Source organism: Bombus pascuorum, chromosome 9 (assembly GCF_905332965.1).
Source record: "Bombus pascuorum chromosome 9, iyBomPasc1.1, whole genome shotgun sequence".
NCBI classification, from domain to species: domain Eukaryota; kingdom Metazoa; phylum Arthropoda; class Insecta; order Hymenoptera; family Apidae; genus Bombus; species Bombus pascuorum.
Genome location: NC_083496.1, coordinates 8,357,350 through 8,382,393, shown reverse-complemented (window position 1 = coordinate 8,382,393; position 25,044 = coordinate 8,357,350). Strand labels below are relative to the sequence as shown.

Here is a 25,044-nt window from a genome sequence, read left to right as displayed (position 1 = left end):
AACCTTCAACTATAATAATATCTGCGTGATTTATTACAAATCTCTTTTGTGCTTACATACTTTCTTATGTAATATTGCTATATGTATACTTCAATTAAAATATACTTACTATTATAAATATGCACTATTTTCATATTTTAAGTCTTTTTCAACTGACTTTAGAATAACAAGTACTGTGGAGAATGTATATGTTAATACATGCATATGCAATAAAATGTACAATTATATTTGTAAATTTGTTGGACACAAACAAATACATATATACAATTCGAATATTCGATAATTTAAATCTTATTGCATTTAAAGAATTAAGTGACTATTTATGCCATTATGTAAATGTTTGTAGATTAAAACGCCACTAATGTGTTCCCGATCTGAAATTTCCGTTTGTTAATTGTCGTTAATGGAATTATAAAATACTCTGAAAGTTCGACTGCGAGAGATGTATAGGTAATTATCAAGTTAGATGGAACTCGTTTTTTTCCAGCAAGATGAAAGTGCTAGTTTAAAACTGGAACATGAAATACTTTATGCCGCGTACAGTATGAAAATATTTCAGGATAGGTAATAAATTGTACTCCCTTTACAGTTCTGAGGGACATTAATTATGCATTTTGAAGCTTAATTTTATACATTGACGCAAATGAACGTCCTACGGCCGTTAATAAACACACGATGACACGAGAATTGACTGAATTAATTAATAACTTTCCCTTAAATTAAATTAAGCGATTCCAAGAATATTAGGTTTCTCTGATAAATCAAAGCACCGTTTAATCATACATAAGCGTTGGAGATCGGAATGGTTTCGGAGCTCGAAACTTATGGCAACAAGAAGATTTTGCCCTCAAAGTGTTAATTATACTCAGCAGCGGGAAACACTATGGGATTATCACGTTAAATATATATAACTATAAACTCCATATACGTTACAGCTTTAGTCTCTCAGACCAATTTCATCATTCTTTATTTTTTTACTCGACTTCGTAGACATTCGTTTATGTAACATTTGCTTAACTCCATAGAGCTCGATATAGTTTACATTAGCAATGTTCGACAATGTCAAGGGAAGGAAATTGACCAGGACCCAGGGACGAAAAGAATATCCGAATGAAAAAATTTGCGAACCATTCTCGGCAGGAACCACAAGAAAACTTAGGAGTTCACGCGAATAGGTCAGTCCTTAATATCCTGACTCTTTCCCCTGGCTTCCGCAACTTTGACTGCAGACAGTCACGTTCACGGATTCATTCACAAACATATACACCGAATGAGAGGGACGCACACTTGGGAGCTCAGTCAGCTAGCTCCTGGTTTCTGTCTTTCTTCTTCTTTCTCGTCCTTCCTTTACCTTTTCTCCAGCCCTCCCAGATTCTCGACCTCCTTCTTTTCGTTGGTTTTTTAGAGGTCCGAGTTGCAACCATTCTACGTTCAAGGCTCTTCCTGGCGATAGGTGGACGAAGGGGCAGAGCGGCCGAGGGAGCAACGTCCAAGAAGAGTCTTTTCAAATCCCTCGGCATTTAAATATTCGTACCAATTCCACCCCTTCTCTTCGTGGAGCTTCGAGCTTGCTCGGCCCCTCGAGCTAGCCTCGGTCGACCAACGAACCGACACGAATCGCGGTTGTATTCAAAGAGCTCTCGCCCGTACTTTCTCTCTCTCTCTCTCTCTCTTCTACCACGTCGTTCCTCCTTCCATCTCGTCTCCAGCGTGGACGTACACACAGCTTCAGTCACCCTGGTACAGGTTTCCCTCTGTCCCTTTGCTGGCCACTCGATCTACCGTGTAGCAGTCCTGTTACTACCGCTGCTGCTACTGCTGCTGCTGCTGCTGTTGCTACTGCTGCTACTGCTACTGCTGCTGCTGCTGCTCGGTACAGTTACAGAGGGAGGTGTGCGTTATTGGTGAAGCGGGGAAAGGCACTTTCATAGAAAGGCTGCCGTTTCTGGGGCTGCATCGTTTTACGTGTTGCGTCCGATCGTGAATACCCGACCCGCCGTCGCTGCCTTTATCTGTTTCTCTGACTCGTGCGCTCATTCCGCATCCCTTTCGAGGTCCTCTTTGTTCAAGCCAGTTGGCCAAGTACTGCCACCGCTAACGTCCGGCAAGAGCTCGTTCCTACTTCTTTCTCGACGCGCCACGCCGCGCTCGACGCGCGTCTGGTAGCCCCGACTCGACTGGCCTCGCCTAGCTTTCGTTTCGCTTCGGTTTCGATGCGCTAATGAAAAAAGTTGCCAATTGAACATCGCGTCCTGCTGGGCTTCGGCCAGCTTTCTCTTCCCTTTTCTCGCTCTCTCGTTCGCTGTTATTCTCTCTTTCCCATCCTAGCTTGTAATTACGATTGAAAGTATGTATATCGACGGATCATCTGTTTATTACGTTTCCTTTTACCCTGTGCAGGTATATCGTGCATACCAGCAGCGTGTTATTACCTACTTTTTCATCCAAGGTGGCCCGCTTTCTGCTACGTCTCTGAATGTTCCGAATTCCTCGTACCGATATTGTTGACTGCAGTGGACCAAATATCATCTATCTATATTTTGTATGTACGCGTGTATGTATCATTTATGTTATAGTTATAAATAATCTTTAATTGTTCTTTGCGGACAAAATGTATAATCATTGTGTTTTATCAATAATCGTTTACGTGGCTTTATGACTAATAGTACGTTAATCATACAAATACGTATTATTAAGAAAATAATTTGTAGTTTGAAATTATTACAAATTGTATGAAAATAAATAATAAATTGTTTAGGTAAAAAGATGACGGTGTCAGCGACGTTGTAATAACCTTTGTAATTCTCAAAAGTTGCATTATTTTTGCCTAGAATTTCTTTTATTTGGTAAATAAAATTCCATTCAGATCGTACTGTTTCAAGGTAAAAATTGTCATTTATATATAAAATGACGAAGGTATATTCAACGAATCAATTAAAAAAAGGTTAGGTTTTATACACTCCATACAGAAAAATCTCCGCTCCATTTAATCACAACGTCAGTTAATCCGTACTCTTCTTCGTTCGATAAATAACTGTCAAACTTAGAGAGTCTCGTCAGGCCATTCACTGCTCGTACAGTTTATCCTGGCGCGTTATTAAGTGCATCAATTTTTCCTGGTGTTCGGTAGATCTCGTCAATTCCCATAAGCAATCGACCGTAAGAAGAAGAAATCAATCCTCACTCTTCCGGACAAAAGAACCGTTTGAACGAGCGCACAATACCGTGACGGGATTGCGGTAGATTGAACGACGTTATTCATGGAAACGATACTGATTACCGAGTTCCGGGATCGAACAAATCGCTGCCGATACATCGAGCGGAATTAGTGAACTGTTTCAGATTGCATCTACCAGTAATGTGCAAGCCACGGAGGTCCGTACATCGTGCCAGCCTATGCCACGATTCATACGGTTTGCCCGGTATGAATACGTTAACACCGGATAGACACGAGGAACTCTCGAAATATAGGAAGGACCTGCGGCAACGAACGGGATGCTTTTCCAGGTCGTAGGATATCCGGCAAACTGAGCCGAATTGGAAGTAGCTGGAGGAGCCATGGAAACCATTCGACTCGCTAGACTGAAAGCTAGAAGAGCCAAGTAGGGAAAAGGGCAGACACATATCATTGTGCTGTCGAGTGGCTTGAATATTTTAGTCGGACAACAAGTGCCTGCCTGGACCTAACGTCGACACGCTTCCACTTCGAGGCCGCTTCTTTTCCTTGCTGTTTCCTCTCTCGAGGCACGGAATGGTAAGTTGACGTGGTAGACGTACCCTGGCTACCGACCTGGCCGACCTTCTTATTCTTACTTTCTCTGTCCGCTTTTCCTTCTTCTACGTCTACCAACGCCTACCGTAGTACGAACGAGTCAAGAATAACATACCGAAACAAGAGAGCTGCAGGAACAAGAGAGGAAGTCGCGGAAGAGTTTGAGAAGCAGGACCGACGCGGCGCAGTGAAACGGAGAAGAGAGATAGAAAAAGACAAACTGTCGAGAAGCCTACTCGTGGAAGAGTCTGCGTTATAAGCGCACACTTTTCTAACCTAATGAGCAAAGTACTCCTCTATACCGCTATTCCTAATTTCTGGCTTTGTCCGTTTCGTTCCGCCCTTCCTGGCCGTTTCTTTATTTTTAATTAAACACTGGTTCTTCGTCGTGACTTAAAATTCTCTTGCTGAATGATGTTTTCCGCGTTTCAAACTGTTCAACCTTCTGCATCCGCTTGAAGCTTCTTCGATGCTGTAGGTAGTGTATTATAGGGACCGTATTGTTTGGAATAAAGTTAAGGAGAAGGAATTCGTTTTTCGGTAGACCTACTTTCCAAATACTTTTGCCAGGCAACTTATTTACTACATAACGGAGCTACTGAAACGATAGGAGAGAAATATGATAATAAGAAACGAATACCTTTTTGTAGTCATGTTAAAATACTTTCTACAAGCTGATATCTTCGCGCGATTCTACAAGAAAAGGTTAAAATACGAGGAAAGTAGGATTCCTTTCAGCTATTTTGAAAATATAATACCGTTATAACAATGTGCAAACAAATAAGACGCCTGGAAAATTCAAATGCAAATGCCGTTTTATATAAGTGAAGTAAGAAGCTGTAAGATCGAAAAAAAGGAGAGAGATATATCGCGAACATTTCTGAGAATACGATTTAACTCGCTGGGTCTACGAAGTCACGTAAATAGAAGGCAAATTAAGGAGGCAAAAAAGGAGAAGCGGTAGGAAAAGAGGGGAAAAATAGTAAAACTAAAAGGTCTGAGACAAGAATTGCGCGTAACATTGATTTCACCGGCTTCGACTTCTGGCAAACAAGATATCGAGCTTCAAAGCGGAACTCGTACGTGGGCTGTTTTTGGATGTTCCTCGGTCCTATCTTCTTCTTTCTATCTGCACAGGGCAAGGAGTAGCCGGAGATCCTTAGCAAGGTTTACAAAGAGAATGCACGATGCGACCTCTTACCAGATCTTTCTGTCCCCTTTTTCCTTTTACCGCCCTCTCTCTATTTCTCTCTTTCTCTCTTCCACGACTAAGCTCGTAGTACGCCCTTCTACGCTCGATATTTCAGACTCTAAGCATAATTTCAGCCCCGGTGGACTATACGCGTGCCGGGGGATTCTTCCGTGGTGACGGAGAGTAGCTGCCTCATTGAAATTTCATACTCGTTGACCTACCTACCAAACCCTACCTCAGACATGCTTGGCCAGTTCACCCGCCGTCAAACATCCTGAAAACTTCCTACCGGAAGAGTCAAGCCATTACACATCTTCCCCTCTTATCCCTTCCGCGAATGTTCCCTTTGATAACTTCGGAAAACCGTTTACAGGAAAACTCTTATACCCCCTACCCGTTTACGTCGACTGAATTTTAGACGATTTACATGAATTTAGTTATAAAAAAGATATTTTGAGATTTACCAGATAGTAACTTTTAATGGAATTAATTGAATATAATAAAGATCGTAGATTAATCTATGGAGTAAGAAATTAACACTTACAAATTTTAAGTTTATCTTTTTTCCTAAAGTCCTTGCCAAACATTTCTTCTACAACCTTCACTGAGATTTCATCTCTATATTTCTATTAATTCATTCGTCTTCGTATCTGAAACACAATTTTCTCGGCTATCGATTAATTATACTCTCTGTATCACGTCGCGTAAAGTATGTCCCATAAAAACATCCGAGCACAGAGTGATCTCGAAGAAAAAGACGTATCAATTAGCTATCCGCGACATAGAACGCGTCCAAAGAGCGCACGCAATCGTCGCTCGAACGAATACATCTTCGCCTATCAACCTATCTCACCGTATAGTTGCCGGTTCGCCGATAAACTTGCGAGCGCCTACGCGGGACAAACGAGACAATTACGAATGCGGCACGTAGGTACGTTAAAGGCGGTCATAACTATGTCACTGCTTCGTTGGACCGAATTCTCTTTGACTATTTGCCGAGGAACGAAGCAGCGGTGTGGTCGTGGCTAAGGAGGTTGGTCGAAACGAGACGGTGTCAGAGTGACAGAGACGAAGACAGAGACGGAAGAAGAAGAAGGAGAAGGAGAATATGAGCAGGAGACCAGAAGGGGAGAGAGGCAGTAGAAGAGGGTTGAAGAGATGGTTGGGGTGAGGCTAAGTTTACGGGGTCAGTTTGTTGAGAGACGGCCGTGGGGTAGAGAGGCAGAAGCAGAGAGCAACTGGGTGGTCGGTCGTAGCGAAGTCAGGGAGCGAAGAGGAAAGGATGGCGGCGGTGATGCAGGGAGCTGGGAGGTAAGAGAGGAAAGATTTAAACCCTGACAACGTCTCAAGTCCGAGTGCACTGCTCGTTCGGTAGATTCGGGCGCTGGCGACCGGCTACTATTACTATTATAACCCGGCACTGGGATCTGGGGTAGAATCCCCGGACGTTCAGACCGGAGGCAAAGGACTCCAGTCTCCGGATTTTAAGTGCCTACCGCCGAACCAGCGAGGCGCATTATTCGCCGACTTCCTTGAATCATTTCACGGAATATCACCCTCTACGACTGCCTCCTATTACACCCTCAACGCAACGACGCCGCGTTGCATCTCTATATGCAATTCCGTCAATGTTACAAGAAAAATAGGATTACCGTGGCTCTCGCGGTGAGTGGGTGTTAATTATATAGGTAAAAGCGTTCGGTGTTTTATAGCGTGGATGCATTCGGGAAAATTCTTTTTCGTAAATGGGTTCAACCCTTTCACAGCGTAGCGCAAAGCAAACATCCGTAAAATATAGCGCTCTACACCTGGAATCTTAAAGGTAATTATAGATAACGCGATTATTAGTATTCATTACCAACGACGAGCCGAAAGTATGCATATTTTGCATCTGGCGTTGGAAATGCAAGAAATTTTACGGATAAAGAAATAATTATTTTTTAAGTTGATCATTGGAAATTCTTTATCACTTCGTTGCATCTTCGAAGGGTTAACATAGAGTAGGTGTTGTTAGTGTGTGAATTCATCAATTTCGTAGAGTGATACGATTTTCTGAAAGTTCGTTTCTGGATTTTATTAATTTGAATCTAGAAAAGAAAGAAAGATTTTATAAAAAGCTTGCTATGCAATAATCGACATGAAAAGAAATCAAGAAGTAACGCGATATATTTTTTATTTATTTCACAGATGTGTGAGTGTAATTTAAAATTAAAATGAAATACGTTATTCATACCAGAAATTTGTATACAACTTTCAGAAGTATTTTTATGAATGAGATATAATTACCAGATTTATTTCATCATCAGGTGGGAAATATCCTCCTCGCTAGTTACATAGACCATCACAGATTTCTCTCGTCGGATTGTGACTGATCTATGAATTTCAACTCCTAGCCAGAACTCTAGACCGTAGATTCACTTTGTAAACCCTGGCAGGAAGTCTCAAACCACTGGGAGAAGTAGCAGAAGCTCTAAGAGCCGGTTAGAGGGTGAAGACGAGGAATAGTTCTTGGTACATGAAGGAGTGATAATCTTAAGGGGTAATAAATCAAGTGACCGCACATTCGCAACATTCGCCAAATGTACGGATCTTCGTAGACCTATAAACAGTGCTGTATCTATAAATCAATCTTCTTGCAAAATATCAATTACTTTGATTCCGTTCCGTTACCTATTATGCAATGATCTCATAGTTTTGGTGACCGTCTCTGCGGTTTAGACGTATAATGTGATCATCTACACTGACTGGCATTAATATTCAGACATTTGATAGATCGTCTGAAAAGCAATACGATGCTTATCGAGTTTCGAACGATAGAACTGGTCGCGATAGAAGTTTTACAAGGAAAGCAAAAGACTAATAGGAAGGTAACGAAGAATTGAAACGTGAGAAAATAAATTGCTGATTGATTACTGACAGATGCTTGCCCATTTTCAATTAATATACCTATGCATGAGAAGATCGGATGATCGACAGGATGATTAAATCGATCATGGGAAGATGCCATGATAATTTTCGGATACGGAGAGAAATTAAAATTAAAAAATTCAATCTGTGATATATCAAGTATTTTAATAATAACGTTTCTGTTTAAAAGACCATGCCGATACTCGTTATACGTTATCAATAGTTAAAGTTTTTAAGTATACAAGTAAGATATGATTTGTGGTAGTTATTGTTTGAGATTGGTATTATTGCACAGAGCAGAATAAAATGTGTTGACAAGTAAATAGCAGTTCGGTCAGTATGAGAAATACTGGAATGCTTTGGGATAGCCAATAAGAGGGTAAGTAAGTACGCAGCCAGTGAAAGCTCTGTAAGTAATAATTCTCTTCCACCCTCGAAACTCGATATCCGGTGGGGTAAGCTATTTCGTCGGATTTTGCTTTGATCCTTCGTCCACTTTAGGGTTTGGTTTCCGTACAGAGGCTGACATGTGCACTGGTAAACGAAGAAAACTGAAGCCATCGGGTTTCAAGGGGAATTATAGGAAATTTAAAAAGCGGCAGAAATTCACATCTGTAAAAATTATAATTATATAACAAATTATACGAAAACAGGTATTTCCTTGCTTAATATATTAGCAGAAATAATTGGAAATTCGATTACCAGAGCCCCGAGTTAATATGCACGAAATTAAATCACCGTCGAATCAAATTGAACGATAACAATACTATTATCGAGTAAAGTTTTTGACACAGCGAAACTTTTACAAATCAGCTATAATTCTCGCTGTTATTTGCAGTCCTACAACCGGTATAATATAACAATCGGGCTGGAGTAGAAAAAATTCAGCCCCGAGACGATCTTCCGCCGGATAATGACGGTAAAATAGCTCAATTAAAACGATGAAACATATATTCGTTGGCAGTCGCAGAATTGAAAAAGTCCAGGCTGTATCGGTGCAATTAAAAAACTTCGATCGGTGAAACTATCGAGCGCTGCTCATCAATTGTGCGCCACGATTGGAGAATAAGAAGAAGAGGAAGACGACGATAAAAGAAGAACAGCCTCTTCCGCGCCCGAAAAGCAAAGGAGCAAAACAAGTGCAAAAGTGGAGAAGAAAAGAAGGAGAAAGAGAGTAAGAGAGAAAAAGAAAGGAATAATACAAGGAAACAGTGAAAGCTGAATTATTATGTCCGGACATTACAATTGAACCAGTCGTATCCCTTAGCTCTATCTAGCCGATAGTATGCGAAAGTTGTTCGTACTTTTACGGATAAAGATCTTGGGCAAAAGTACGGTCGTTTGCAAACTAATCGAGCTGTCGCTTTCTCTACAGGGTGTCGAAACTTTCGGAAGCTGTCAACTTTTCCAACCACCCTTCCTTCTTGGTTCCCATCCTCTCCCCTCATCCCAAACTCTGTCACCTCTTTACACGCCTTTCTGCAACGGCGACGATCTGCGAAGTAAAGCAGTCCCGTTTTTCGCTTTCTTTTTTTATCTTTTCGCTGGTACGCCGCCACTTTTCGCGCCCCCTCTTCTTTATGCCTGCCAAGAAATAGCAGCTGTATTTGGTGCGATTTTAAGGAGGACATTTGAAAAGCGTTTTCCGCGTTACTACCGTGTTATTTCTGGAACGCGCAGGGTCGATAGGAGAGTAAAAATATTATTCTATCGTCGTACATGCATAAATTTCGTTGCTGTCGCCGGGAGTGGTTTGATGTTAAAAAAAAAAAAAAAAAGGAAAGAAAAGAAAAAAGGAACAGGAAGAAAGGAAAAAGTGATCCAAGTTCGAAAAATGGACTGAGAGATTGGAAAAATATAACCACCATTGAAACACTGTTTGCACAGCGATTTCGATCTTACATCGTTGCTTTCCGAGTATTATCCAAGCGTTAAATTAGTGATACGCTCAAATTTAAATAGTCGAATTAGACTACTAGCAGACGACCACTAGACGACGAGTGAAATGTTGTATTTAATTTTTTATTTAAACTTCAATAATTGATGCTTTAACATTCAAGGCAGAGATTTTACTTGCTTTTAATATACCATAATTACGTTTTTCCCTGTGGCAAACATGAACACTTTGTTATTTACCTATTGGCTTATTAGTAGCTAAATGATTACACGAAACCGTAATTGGAAATCTGTTAGATGGCAAAGGTAAGCGCATGGGAATCAAATGTTTGCTTCTGCTAGCGATTAGATTGCAAGCAATAAGCTGGCCTCTGCCAGTTAGTCCTTCATATATGTATATACTGCACTAAAATCTTCCATCAATAGCTTTTGATAAGAAGATTAGCACATCGGATGCTAGATACAGTTCTGTATTTTCAATTTAAAATACGCTGCAATTTTAAGTACATATACACGCGCGTATGTTTATACAGTTCATAGTTCTTGCCATGATTAATGGTCTAGCCCTCTAGCTATATGCCACATATGAAATTACTTTCCCATATCTCTCTAAAAATGTAATTTCGTCCAGTTACGTGTATTACACATTATTTATCATACATTGATAATATACGTAATTATTATACGTAATATGTATCATGCGAAACAATATTACTCGAAATAAAACCACCGTAAGAAAAACATAGTGCAGCGTGTATTGAAACCACACACGGATTATTATCATCCAAACGAATTTACCAAACGACCAACACATATAATTTCCCACAACTACAAATCGAATACCTGAAATTTCGGGGTGAGAAACTTCGTGATACATAGCAGGGAAGATTTAACAACCGTGCACTTCTTCGCGGCGAAGAAGCATTATTACCTTATCAACAACAACTAGCCGCGGATAAACGAGCATCGGCAAACATTACCGACTAAGCCAGACAAGCAAAGTCGGATGCAAATGGCAATAAAACGAACATCAAAGGAAAAGTTTCATCGGAAACTGCCGGTTCGTAACGACGTCGCGTCGAAAGAGACCGTGCATTTTCGGCAACAGCTCGTAATGTACGGTCGCAAATCGAACCAAGAGGATAACTTTAGTAGCCGGATGTTGGATTCGACCTTGCGATCAGCTCGAGAACTTTCGATACGATATACTTGCATCTCTGTAGGGGATTGCGTTCAATCGAGCGTTAACGAACAACGAGCAACCAACACCGCGAATCTGTCCGCTGATGATCACTGGATCAATGGAAACATGCTGCTGCTGCGAAATTGATAACGAGAGTCCGTAAAATCCCGCTGTTAGCGCTACGAATAATCCACGGATTGACTTTTTAATTCCGAGAATTTAATTTTGTTAGTTTGTTTGGCAAATTGCGTTGCGGATAATAGAAGGCTGATTGTTTGGAAATAGGAATTTTCATGGAAACAAGGATGACTGTTTGCTATAGTATAGAATATGGTAGTACGCGTTTCACGTAATTAACCTAGGAATTCTTTTGCTATTTTGAAGATTAAATGTTTCAGATTATATGTTGTAATACATATTGTTTTTAGTAATTTCATCTGTTATCAGAAGGATTCCTAATTTCCAAGAATTAACCGAAGAATTTGAGGTTCCTTGCTCCTTTGTAGCAACTGAGGTATCGTAAAGTCCTGTTATCTTTGATCTTATAATTGCAGGTGTCACGTACAACGTATATATCACTTTGGTATCATGAAGCCAGGTAATTATTCATGGGTGTTACTAACGTTCACTAATTTTACTAATTTCGATTCTAATTTATTAGTGAACGTTCATTCGCCCCTATCAGTTTAAGCAGCGAAATTCTAATTACAAGTTGATCATTTTCTCTCGGATTAATGACGATGATGGTATCCACTCAGAATTAAAGATAAATCAAGCAACTATAAATAATTGTCACGTTGCACAAGACTCTAATAATAAAACTAACATTTCGTTGGAATTTCGTCAGTGTAATAGTCCGATGAAAAGTGCATTGTATACAGGAGTCAGTCGTAAACGATAGCTACAATGATTTGATAAAGATAAACATGCGAGACGTATGGAAAAATCACTTTATCCAGAAAAAGTAATAGCGAATGTTTGATGGTTGTTTGCATCATCCGTTGCACGATAGTACACAAAATCTCGACTATCGGAAATAACAATATAAAAACTTTTAGGATATGAAGTTTTATCACACTGCCCTATCATTTTTATCGTTTTTCAAATACCTAAACGATTGTTTGACATATGAATTGTTCGAGGATCGGAAACGAATAGATACGAACAACTGTTATATTATAATAATATCAATACATTTTTCTATTAAAAAACATATTCCATATTAAAAACTGTTTCACTCTATTTATTTGAAAATATCTATCTCACTGAGTAACATATTTTCATGCAAACAAATACTACAGAATAGCGTCGTTACACGGCATTTCGCTAAAAACTATTCATTAATTCCATTCCTTCATTTCATTCAGTTTTCTATTCTATTCTCCACGGTCCATCCAATTTTCTATTGCATTTTCAGTTCTCAAAATAATAAAAATAGAAGAGAAGGTTATTTCAACCTCCTTCTTTACACGAATTTCCCAATTATATCTCACGTTATACTTTGAAACAACAAACCTACTGTGGGAAGAATCCGATCTTAACAGATATCGCGCAACTATCAACTAACAACGAAATGCAACGAAATGACTTTGCCGGACACTTTCTTTTACCCTCATCATTTTTATTACGTGGAATCAGCTCCTCGACGTTCGTATCGCTATTTAGCGGCCAGCAGTGGGTCCGCGCACACGCGTAAATATCCAGGTTCGTGTTGGTGAACACGTACACACATTTATTCGCAGCGCCGCAGGAAAACTCGGCCGTATGCGTCTGGCAACGGTCTCTGTATGGAAACGACTCCCCCGGGGGTGGCTATATTAAAATTCCTGAAACTTTTTAATCTTTCCGGGGCGCAGTTAAATATTAATAACGAAATCTCGCACAGGGCAACGTGTTCCTCGTCGCCGAGGGACACGTCGACCGCTGCTCGTTATACTTGTGACGACCTCGCGAGACCATATCGACATCACGCTCGTTCCTACCTTTGCTGTCTGTTTATTTTTCACGTACGCGTACGTGTTGGCGAGTATTCACAGACTTTGCCAAGTAAAATGTTGTTAACTGGCAGCCAGAAGGAAGCCGGCAGGGCGTAAAAGAACCTGACGTTAACTACGCCGTCGTGTATTATAAATATCATAAGTTAGAATCTGCGCGACATTAAAGTAGAATGAGAAGAAAGAAAGAGACATTGTAGAGTCAGGTGCTTAGCATATAAATTAAAAAATTTATTTCTAAATATCTATACTTAAGAAAAATAACGGCTGCGATCTATTGCAAGCTTCTGAATCCACAAGCCGGCGTGATTCTACGAAATCTGCAAAATTCTAATATCCACGAAGTTCGAGAATCCTGTAGAAATAATTCTTAAGAGCTCTGACTTTTAAAAAAGTTTAAACAGCCTTAGAAATATATATGATTTAATTAGTTCTAATTAATTTTAAGTCCAAAGGTCATAATTATAAAAATCTGTCTGTTGCCAAGCTCTTACACCAACATTCTTGAACGGTCTATTTAAAAATTCATCAAAATCTTATTTGCAAGAAAAATTTGACCAATTCATTAAATCCTCAAAGGTGTATTTTTTACCCTCATTTACGACTGACTGTCAAGTACGTAGCCACGCGCAATCTTGCACCAATAATCGAAATCCATCGTTTCGAGCGTCTGTCGCGTTCACGATGATTCTTTAATCCTTAAAATAAAATTATGAAGTGTCTATTGTCATTGGAACAGGGAACGCCAAATGCTCAAACCAAATATTTGGATGAAAAAATTAATCTGTCCAAAGTCCGCTTAATATTCGATCGAAGACTAACGGTGTTGCATAATATACAACAAGTTTGATTATTTTCTGCGAAGTTTAAGATTAAATTAAAAATTGTCGAAGCTTAGGTGGCTCGAATAACTCAAGCTTGCTATATGTTTGCTGGTGAATACGCGTTTTAAGACGGCGGAAAAATGATATTTGAGAGGTTTGCCGTTCGTATTTGTCTATACGTCGGTGGTGGTGGCAACCGCAAGGTGCAGTTATACGTATTAGTTGGCGCGCGTTACGGCGAAGGGTGGTTAAGAGTGAAGAGCGAAGGAGCAAAAGGAGGCAAGAGAGAAAAGCGGGGCCAGAGCTTACTTAGCCGCCATTTAAACCCAAAAGCGAGCTTTGGTTCTCCCACTGAGACCAAGCTGCGATATTAACAGCCTAACGCTGTACCGGATTGCCTAAAATACACGGTCCGTGCCGGAAGTATCGAGTTCTAGGTAGACGTTGCTACCGTCGTTTCTATAGCGAGCTGGTCTCCACGTAATGAATGTATATACATATGTGTTAATTGAAACGCGGTTTAACTGCACGCCTTCCACCTAAGTCTATCTCTCTAGTGAATAGTTACGTGGGGCTATAGCAGTCTTATTGCTTCTATTACACACAGACTTTTTATGTCAAAGTAGCGATAAAGAGCATTTAGCAGACACATTTAGACGATATGATTTCGTGTATATGCAATCATATCGTGAAAAATTTCTATTGTTATAATATCGTCAAAATATATTTAATATTCGTAAGAAAAGTAAAAGTTTTCTCAGTGTAAAATCTTTCAAATCCACGTAGGCAAGATCGCACATTGGCTATAGCTTATTAAAAAGCAATTCGAATGAAACTGCGGACTACTCTCCGGGGAACCACCAAGGGAAACAATAAAGTTCCTTCTTAACATTTTACGCTTTGTTAAATCGTTTTATGCGACACGCGTAACATCCCTAGATTGTCCTTACGATTAAAGCGGTTATTCCTTTGAAAGAAATATAAGTTTTTAAAAGAATACCTGCGAAACTTTCATATTTTTTATATTTTCAGAACCAAACGGACGCGATAAAGATAACAAAATGCGAAAAATAAGTTTCGATTCTCTTACTGTAAATATCAAAATTCAACATAATATCGTAGTCTCGTAAGACGCGAAGAGAATATCCGTATAAATGTTTGCTTACTGTCAAACGACTTATCTCAGAATGCAAGAATTCTTGCGTTACCTCGTTTAAGAAAACGACGAAGTTATCACCCTATCTTAAAACAGAGTCTATAGAAGATATGGCGTATTTTATGATAAAATTTCTACTGAATCTCAACGTACGCGAGAACAGAATATTATTGTTATTTGTAGTAGCGTTGAGAAAACAGTTGATAATATTTTATGCAACACAGTTCAGACATGTATTCCTCTTTAGAATACATGTATTTCTTAATTAGCTTAATGTAGCTTAACGTGTTTCTCATTAATATTTATGACCGTATTACACATTTTTTCGTCTCCAATTCTAAATTACATCACTTGTTGAAAAAGGGGCTATAACCACGTTTAATGTAACATCATTATAATAAATTCTACATCTTCTAAAATAATAAATGTAAACTTTGGTCAAAGTATGTTCGGATAAAATAATATGGTAATTAACCTTGCTCGAATAATTGTTTATATATTTATCCAAGCGATTGTGCATCTGCACATTCGCACACCATATACATATATACATGGCCATAAAATAATTTCCTACTAGAAGTAATAATAAGAAAGGCGTCTTGCAATTGTGACACAAACAAAACAAGCTCCGTACAAACGTAAAAAAAAAAAAAAAATTGGGAAAAAAACAAAGCAGAATTTTTTCATCCGGGACTTTGTTTTCGTTGACTTTGATAGTTAAAACGTAAATATTTGCAGCCAATTTTTTCAAAAACAAATCGTATCAAAAAAATATTATTCTACGGTTCTACATTTTTCCCGCATAGAACTTCCATTCGCTTCCCGTTTGTACTCTCAATTACGAGACATGCTGCATGTTACAATGTAAGAAGATTTGTTGAACGCGATACGTATTTGCATACGTTTTAATCGTATCAGAATAAATACAAATCTCTTGACTTTCATATTTTTATACTAATTTCTATTTAAAATTAAAAAATCCAGAAAAGAATTAACAAAGAACTAACACAACGAATATCGGAAATTGAGTATTTTCGTTAACCGTGCGTTGATTGCAAAAATATAACTAATTCAAAGTGACTTCGACTGATCAAACGATAGATAAAACGAATTGCACAAGTATATGGCTATTAATTATAACTGTGACAAATTTTTCATTTAAACGGATGTGTCTTTAACTTTCTCGGCAGTATGATAACAAGCACAAAGATAACAACCGTGACACGAACATAAAACGATATTCAAGGAAACGATACGCAACGATAAACGACAATGTAGCGTTTCTCAAAGCTCGTTCTCGTCCCGTACTTTCGCTACTCCATTCTTTTCGCAAACTTTTCCTCCTCTAATTTACAATCCTGTCCACTATGGCTCGCGATTCCTCGTTATCATCCATTTTCCAGTCACGTTCGCACGCTTATTTGCTTGTGTATACATTCTCCGGCTTCGCGTATATATCCTTTTAACGTGTACGTTACGTACACAAACGAGTACGGGTAAAATCTGAAGAAACCCCTCCGGGTTAAAAACTCAAATGTCATTGTCTGCATTGTGGCAGTCGGAGAGTTTTTCAGCGGAGTGTAACTGCGACGTTTGAAAAGTAGAAGTTTTAGAAATGCAGCGGCGTGTTGGTGTGGCTAACAAGCGACTGTTATTCATATGCGCTAGTTCCGCTATCCTTGCACGGATACAAGGATTCTTCAGGGCAATTAGAGAGGTTCCAGCAGCAGCTTAGAAACAAAGATTATAGAGGTAGAATTAACGTGAGAATCCTAAGTGATACTTTACGTAACACATATTTCTAAATAATCTTCCGAACCCTGTTGTTAAAAACTAGCGAATCATTAATGCGGAAAATCATAACTCGTGCTAGTTAGATCAGTTAAATTTTAACTGGACTATCTATCGTTCTTTCAATTTTCCAGACACGTTGAAATATTTGAAATTCCTCATACTCGTTTCTTATGTTTCAGTTAACGTTATTACCAGGCTGACTGTTACGAAACAACGATCGGATATTTTAAATTAAACGAAGAAGAACAAAGACAAAAAATGATAAAACTTGGCGTTTTCTCCGTTGGTTTAAAATGATGGATAGGGTATTTCGATTAAGGGTGGCAGAATTCTCGACAACCGATTTTGCGAAGGTGTCGAGCGGCGGACCGATCGACAGCCACAGGCAGAGCATACAATTAATCTGAAGTGTTTGCCATACACCGTGAGCTGGATAAGAAAAGCGTTTCTGGTGCAGGCCGGTCAAGAAAGAGTGTGCAACGTGGGAGCGGAAGAAAAAGAAACCGGAGGTGGAAGGTGCATAGAAAGAGGGTAAGGCGGTCGTGGGGCCGACAAGGGGTTGGTAGCATGCAGGGGTGGAAACACGACGGTTAGAGGGACGAGGAGGTGGGGGACACGAGGACGGCGCGGGAAAACAAAATGAAAGAGGAAAACCGCTGGCAATTTTTCACTAGCTTTTTAAAGCGCGGCTTAGGTACTCGTGGAGAGAGTTTGAATCGATTTTACCGGAGGGCCCCATTTTTCTGCCGTCTCCTTGTGGCAAGCGACGCGAACTGTACCTACTACTTCCAGCTGTTTCGCCGCCGAAACGCGAATGTCACCCTAAGTTCGGATTTCACATCGAGGTCCACGATCTCGGAACTTACCGCCGGATTTTCCTGTCAAACGAATGCTTCCCGGAGATACACGGGGATTTCGGAGATTAAGAGTACCACCAAATGTCAGGGTTTAAACGAGCACTATTTTTGGGTTTTTTTTTCTTCCTTTTTTTCCCCGCTACCCTCTCTTTTTGACGGCGGAACGCTGCGCGTATGAAAAGCCCCATTCCACGATCGAACACGGGTATCCGGAGATATAGGTGCATTATTCGAGATTAGGTTTTTTTTTTTTAATTCTCTTAAAGCTTCTCGCTGGTCTTTTTTTGGTTATTTTTCCCCTTCCTTGTCAAGTTTCGTTCGTTCTATCGGATTCGTGCGATATACGATTATCTCGAACATTTCGCTTCACTTTGGCAAATTGATTTGAAAGTGTCAATTTTGTTTTTGTCTTTGCGAAGAGTCGAAATGCAATTTAATGTTGTCGAAAGTTCTCACCTGTTTTCATAGTTTTCAGACGTGTCAGTGGGAACACTACGTGTCGGCGGGTAAAATGATAATTCTTCGCGCTCCTCTTATAATCCTACAAATACTTTTGTAATCGATGTTATACAATTTTGTGTAGCATATTCATGAACGGTACTACACGATACTATCATGAAATTTTAAATTGTAAACGGCGTATGTAAATTGTATCGTGAATTGTAAACGGCTCAAATGAACTTTAGATCATCATCATCGTAGATAACTATGCTGTGGTAATTAAGTTCATAATACGAACGTCTTAAGGAACTAATTCTTTGAGATCGTTGATCGTATCAGTTGCAAATTGTTAATAATCGGCAATTAGATTTTCTATTTTGCATTGATCAATCTCTGATTCTTCGCTTTAATTTTTGCATTTATTTTCTAATTGGAAGCAATAGTTGTTTCATATTTGACCGTTATTTATATAGTATTTCATTATGTAACAGAAATTCATAATAAATAATTCTCTCCTAATCTCAACAAATCCACAAGAGAATATACCATTTGTCAAAAAAGTAACAAACTTCCCAGACAATGATACTGTACATATAATTGCACGATGCACCCCAACTGACCGCGGAATAATTTGGAGTTTCTGTGAATTGAGAAAAAGTGAAACTACGTTGTTCCATAAATCTCGTTATAAGTCCGAGAGTGTAAATAAATAATAATAATAATAAAAAAATAGAGGGTATAAGAAAATCGTTATTACGGTGCAATGTGCATAGTAAAAACACGTAATTCATTGCGAAATATTCAATGCAGGCTAGGCTCGATGACACAAAACCGTGATCTCGCTGCTGATGGAGATTTTTTTTATGCGTGAATTCGATCAATATGCGCCTGTCATTTCGATGTTAAAATATCAGCAAATGGTTAATATCATTTACGGCTCAGGCATGGAATTCCATGCGGCGGCGAAATATAATATTTCATGCAGGCACGATAACAAAATACTATACACACTTTGCCGAATGTGATTTCACGACTGAAAGCGCAGTGAATATTTAAACAACCACGTGCGTACGAGGAAAAAAATATATCTCACGTTGCGATGTTAAATTAAAAATACGCGTGACACCGACGCTTGCACGAATTTATGATTTACATATGGAACCGCACACGATTCGTACTGTCCTTTTTCTTCTTTTCTCTCCTCCTCTTTTTATTCATTTTTGCTATTAGACATTGAAAACCGCGCATATTCGACCAATAACCCCGCATCGTATTTTTTAAACGCGCAGACGTCAATGCATAACGATCGTTGAAGAGGAAATAGATCGGCGAAATCTGCGCGATTGATAAAACGAAATATTCAGATCTTCCTTCTCTTTCCCATACTTCAAACAGAATTTGCTCAATTTAGCTGCAACTGTTGGTCCTTTCTCTTAGAATCAACAGAAGAGAACAATACAATTGTCAACAATAGAGTTGATTGTACACTGCACAAAGTTATCCAGGAATATTGACACATTTCGAGTATACTATAGAATGTATCCATCCTGAAAATACCTACTGTTACAATCTTCTTTCCACTTGGTCTCATCTTTACTTTATATCGATAATATAGCAACTACCTGGAGAAATTGAAACAAATCTACCTTTCTATGAAAAGAATTTTTGGCACAAACTGTCTTTTAAAGATTAGCAAAATATCGAATATTGGTATTAAATATCGATAACGAAAATGTAACCTTTTTGTATTTAAATATCGTTTTAATTTCAAATTAAAATAACACCGTGATTTAATGGTAATTAAAGAAACACAAGATTAGAAATTGTTGCTTCTTTTCTCGAGTTAAAGTAGACGTTTCAGATATTATCATACTTCTTCTTTTATCGTATGACTATAATTCCTAATGACAAACTCACTGTCAGGTAATAAATAAATTAATAATTAATAAAATAATTACACGTATTATTCTATGTACATATTATGCGCGACAGCCGTAATATATGATAATGTAAGTATCTTCACACTGGAGAAAAATAAAAACAATGCAAGATTTGGCTGTATAAAATGTTTCTGAACCGCAGCACGGCTAGTTATTGTTGCATGCACGTAAGATCAGCGTTCACATTATATCGCTATATTATCACTCGTATACTACGAAGAGAACGGTAAGTCGTCTTTAATGAGGGAGATTAAGAGGACTTACGAGATTTCGCCGAAAGGAGCGAAGGCTTCCCTCAAGGTCTGCGTCTCGATCTCTGGGCTCAGATCTCCTACGAAAATGTGATAGTGTTCTGAAAAAGATATACATGAAATCGTTAAAAAGAATTCTTTGAAAAGAAGCGTGACGATAAAAATGGTTAAAAATATAGTAATAATATGAATAGTCGGAGTAACATTTATTTTATAATTCTATATAAATCCTTGTTATTTTTCAAGATATATTTCATATATTTTATTTAATATCGCAACTGTCAAATTGCATAAATAGAATTTAGCAGCCAAGCGTAAAACAAATAGGAACAAAACTCATGATTTATTTAAGCTTCGTCAGTCAACCTTACTCATTCTATGAATTCGTATTGTAATAAACGTAATCTTTCCTTTCCGCGATATATTGCTATTTCGTCAACAATAAAAATTTTATGTCGATCGTTAGACGATAATACAAATTCGGATTGTCGCAATTCACAGCAAACATAAAAAATTCTTCACAATTGACTTATTCACTGGAACAGCGACGTACACAGCGTGTACACCTTTATCCTTGCGTTTCATGGAAAATTGGATGAATTTGTGGTCCGATAAAACCACGACGGTTCGCGATAGTCGGAATTAATTCACGGTCGGGATATTCGGCAGCTGGCAAACAATTTTAAATTAGAAAATCAGAAGCAAAGTATTGTTTAGTCTTTAAATATTCGAGCCAGTCTTTGCGTTATAGAGCCGGCGGAACAGCGGGCGAGCACAAAATTGGACGCGAGGGTAAACATGCTTTCATTGTTTCTATTAAAATTGCAAGAGTAATTTAACGGCGGCTAGTCCCGCTATATACATTAGATAAAATCCCGTGTATTCTAATAATGCGCCCGACTGTTCTTACTTTGTTATGCAAACTCGCTAAAGAACGCCGGGAAACACCGACCCCGCTATGTATCTCAACAAGAAAATTCAATTGGAAGCGGAATCACGGTGGAAAGTCAACGTCTAGATTGCGTCGTGTAAAAATAACGGGATACCGAAAATATCTTTCCATCAAAGCTTTAAGGGCTGTTTACCTTGTGGAACGGCGGTGTTTGTTAAGCAAACCGAAAATACCAAGAATAATATTTAAGACGCAGCACTCGATCGAAAGTTACATATTTTTAAAGAACTTTTTGATATTTGAAAGTATACAGGGAGCAATGGAAAATAAAATAAAATAATAAAAACAAGACTGAATTTCTGTTGACCTACTGGGTGATTATAATGTTTCAGAAATCGACTTAATGTGTTTATAAAAAATATTATGTAAAATGTTCGCTGTTAAATATCAGTCAACATTTCGTCTTCGTATAATTCTCTTCTTTAAATTTTGTTGCCAGAGAATATTACAAGAGCAAATTTTGAGCAAAATGAAGAAACCACAAGGAAGTTGCGCGTCCTATTAATATCTGTGGTTAAGTATTAATCACGTATTAATGTCACATGTCGTTTTATTGATTCGAACGTCTTCAAAATGATAGAGATGTTATTAAAGATGATGTTTGAAGTGGAAGAACTTCAAACACAAAGTAGTCGTAATTTTCTTGATTTTATCTATTTGCTTTCGACAAACATTACAACAATTCTCGTTGAATTGTAATTAAGAGCTTCTTTCGTTAGTTTTATAATAGTCAAATATTTTGTAATTGAATATTGGATGCGTTAAAAATAATTAACCAATTATTCTATTTTCAGTGAAAATAATTGTTACAACTAATTTCGTTATTCTGTAAGTTTCACACTTCGTTCATGGCCCATAAAATACTTTTTATCCGAAAATGAAAACTGTTAATATCGATAAATAGAGTAGAAGACAATAATTTTCCAATTTCGAAACAAACGGACATTCGGATTGTATTTATACAACTGAAAAAACAACGAATATGCTTATTCGAATAAATCGGAATCTGACGACAAACATCATAAAAAGAGAAGCGAATAAACTAATACACCGCGTGGTGAAAGATCGCACAGGTTTTCGAATAATTCTACCTCTCTTGATTAATCGGAACACTGTTGTAAACGAGCAATTAATATCATACGCAAACACGTTCCTTTAACCGAATTTACCAACAGCAAGTATAACATTGATTTTCAAATAAGCTCGATGTCGATGATACTGATAGGTTTGGATAGGATGAGTTCGTACGAGTTGCGGCGACGAATAAAATTATAATAATCTACAACGTTAAATATTAAATTAGGTGACAGTGACCATCAAATGGTACCCGTAAACGGCAATACAAATAACGATCGAGGCCATACGCGGTACTCCGTGAACAGGAATACATTATCGACAACAAAATTCGAAGAGAAGCTGGCACAACAGGCCAGCGCGGTGTAGCACTCTGTGGTGAAGTGTACACGCATATTAAAGACGATCATGCTCAACGCTGACTCAGACGAGATTGAAAACTGCACCGTTCGACGAGTTATGGGAATCTTTAATGTGAAGCTATGGAAATTTTGTAAGGCAATAAATAATATTTGCGCCACCAAGCAGGAAAGACGCAGTAAAACCGTCGATTTAGTACAGCGGCCCGGTTGTTCCGAGTTCGCTGAATATGCATTTTGCCGCCGCGAAATCTGGTTCGTTTACTCTATCCCTAATTGCTCCACTTTGCTCCACAGTTTTAAGGTACATTCCCCGTTTCTACTATTGACGTGCCCGGTTTGTTGACCCCATTTGCATTTTTTTCCCCGCCGTGGTCGCCTGTTCGCAGACCTTTACCAAACGGTACAACTTCAACTTACGAATTTGAATTCGATCAAAAAGCAACTCGATCATCCGGTTGGTTAGCTCGATTCGATTCTGTCGTTTCGTAGAGAGAGAGAGCGGAAGCCCTTTGCGGTTAAATTGGCTATCGATCTGCATACGTGATAGGACAGACGGACAGATGGACGATCCTAAGGTCCGTGCAGCCAAGACGACCTTTCCTTCTGTTCCTTAGGATGAACGCTCCATGATCGAAAATGGAAAAATGGTCTGGATAAACATTTTCTTCCAGCCAATATCCTCTCTGCCGTTGTCCCTTCTGTTACTCGCTACCTTCTACTCATTTCATCACCTCCCGCGGGTTATTCGGCAACGGGTAGGTCAGGATGAGTAGTCGAAAATCGAGTTACAGCTATAGGAGCTACCCGGTCCGGACGTCAGTTACTACGAACCGAGTATTTCGCCAGAGGAAAGTATAGAGGGCCAAGGTAGGCGTTGGGAGCGTTGGAAACGGAGGGTGGTCTGATTACAATCGGTTTGATGGTCTATCCTCACTGGTTGGAGGTTCCGGTGGGCACACACAGTGGCCCATTCTCGTGAATTAGCCCGAACCTCGTCATCTTCCCCTCCGCGTTCCACTGCCAACACCATCACATCGCACTGGGATCTTCGGACTATTAGGAAATCAGCAGGAAATTGACAAAACTTTATTTTGCCGACGGCTTCGTTTCCAGCCTCGTGCTTCGAACTTGATAGCGCGAACACGTTTTTCATACTCTTTGACTGTTCAAAATATTGTTTCTTTGATAGACTCGTATATTCGAATTAATTTTATGATTCCGGAAAACCTGCGTCTTTTTTCTTTTTGAAACTTATGTTTGGTAAGGATAGAAGAAGAGGTGATTTTACAGGATCGAACGAGTCGAAAATATAGCGTAAAATGTTTTCACGCGTACAGATATATGTAGATTAGGTATATAGTATCTGTTAAAGGTTGTATCATATTAACAAAGAAATTTATTATAATTAGATTTGAATTTATGCGTCGTGTAATAATAAAATTTATTCACTGTGTTGTTTACAAATTGCCAAGGGTTGCTCCACTTTTCGTTATTGATGCACGAAACATTTCCCCCCCAGCAAACGCGCATAAATCATTTTCGTATACAAATGATCTTCGTTGAACATTCTTCACCAGATTCTCAGACAGAGAGTTTCTAGACAAGATATCCACTAAATTATTACTCGAAACGTAACAGCTTCTATTCTAGCAGTCTACCGCGTTCGTGTCTATATCACTTTCTGATATGGTTCAGTCATGTCGACACGGAAATAAATGGAAGAACGGAGGACGGAGATAAAATATAGCGACGTGCGTTTTCAACGATATCTCGTACTATTTATTGTCATATTTATATGAAGAGACCTGCACTAAGGTGGATATAGAACCACATCGGAACGTTATTGAATTTTCTATTAGCTGTCTGCCTGTATAAAAATTTATTGTGAACATTAGCCTGAAACGCGATCGGCAGAGGCAACAGAAGTTTGCCTCTTTCAGAAGAGAAATCCAATGAAATACAATTTTTAACAGCTTCTAATATTACCAATATCTTTGAAATAATTTCTGCAAACGGACATTCCATCTTTCTCATAGAAATTTATTCTTCGATATCCAGTTTCAAATCTCTCAAGATAAAATCTGAAATATGTGCGCCTGGATTAGCAGCAACTTTATAATAACTTCTAGCAATCGCTATCTTATGCGATTAAAATTGTCTGAACAAGCAAGCCATTTCCATAATAATCTGGCTTAATTGACACATCTTGTATAAGATTAACAAGTATCCTAATATTTACGAATCAATCCCCGAATTCCCTGCCTCCCAAAAATTGTCTCTGGTAGAGAAAAGACGCAGTGTATTAATTAATTAATTAGTTGCCTTAGCAATGTAGAAAGTGTAGAAACCTCTCTACTTTCAATTCAGTTGTTACATGTTTAATAAAAGTTTACGTTTCGCATATACACCGTAAACAAATTACAGACGCCTGTGCAAATTGGTATTTCGA

General features: G+C 38.7%; 1 protein-coding gene across 8 annotated transcripts in view; it reads right to left on the bottom strand.

Moving 5' to 3' along the window:
* The window catches only part of LOC132910405 (nucleolysin TIAR), a 591,493-nt gene that overhangs the window by 120,889 nt on the left and 445,560 nt on the right, over positions 1-25,044 (bottom strand). For all 8 annotated transcript variants that reach the window (XM_060966077.1, XM_060966079.1, XM_060966081.1 and 5 more), the window contains one exon: positions 20,221-20,308. In XM_060966077.1, coding sequence (XP_060822060.1) covers positions 20,221-20,308 — 88 coding nt within the window. The remainder of the gene's footprint in view (positions 1-20,220; positions 20,309-25,044) is intronic.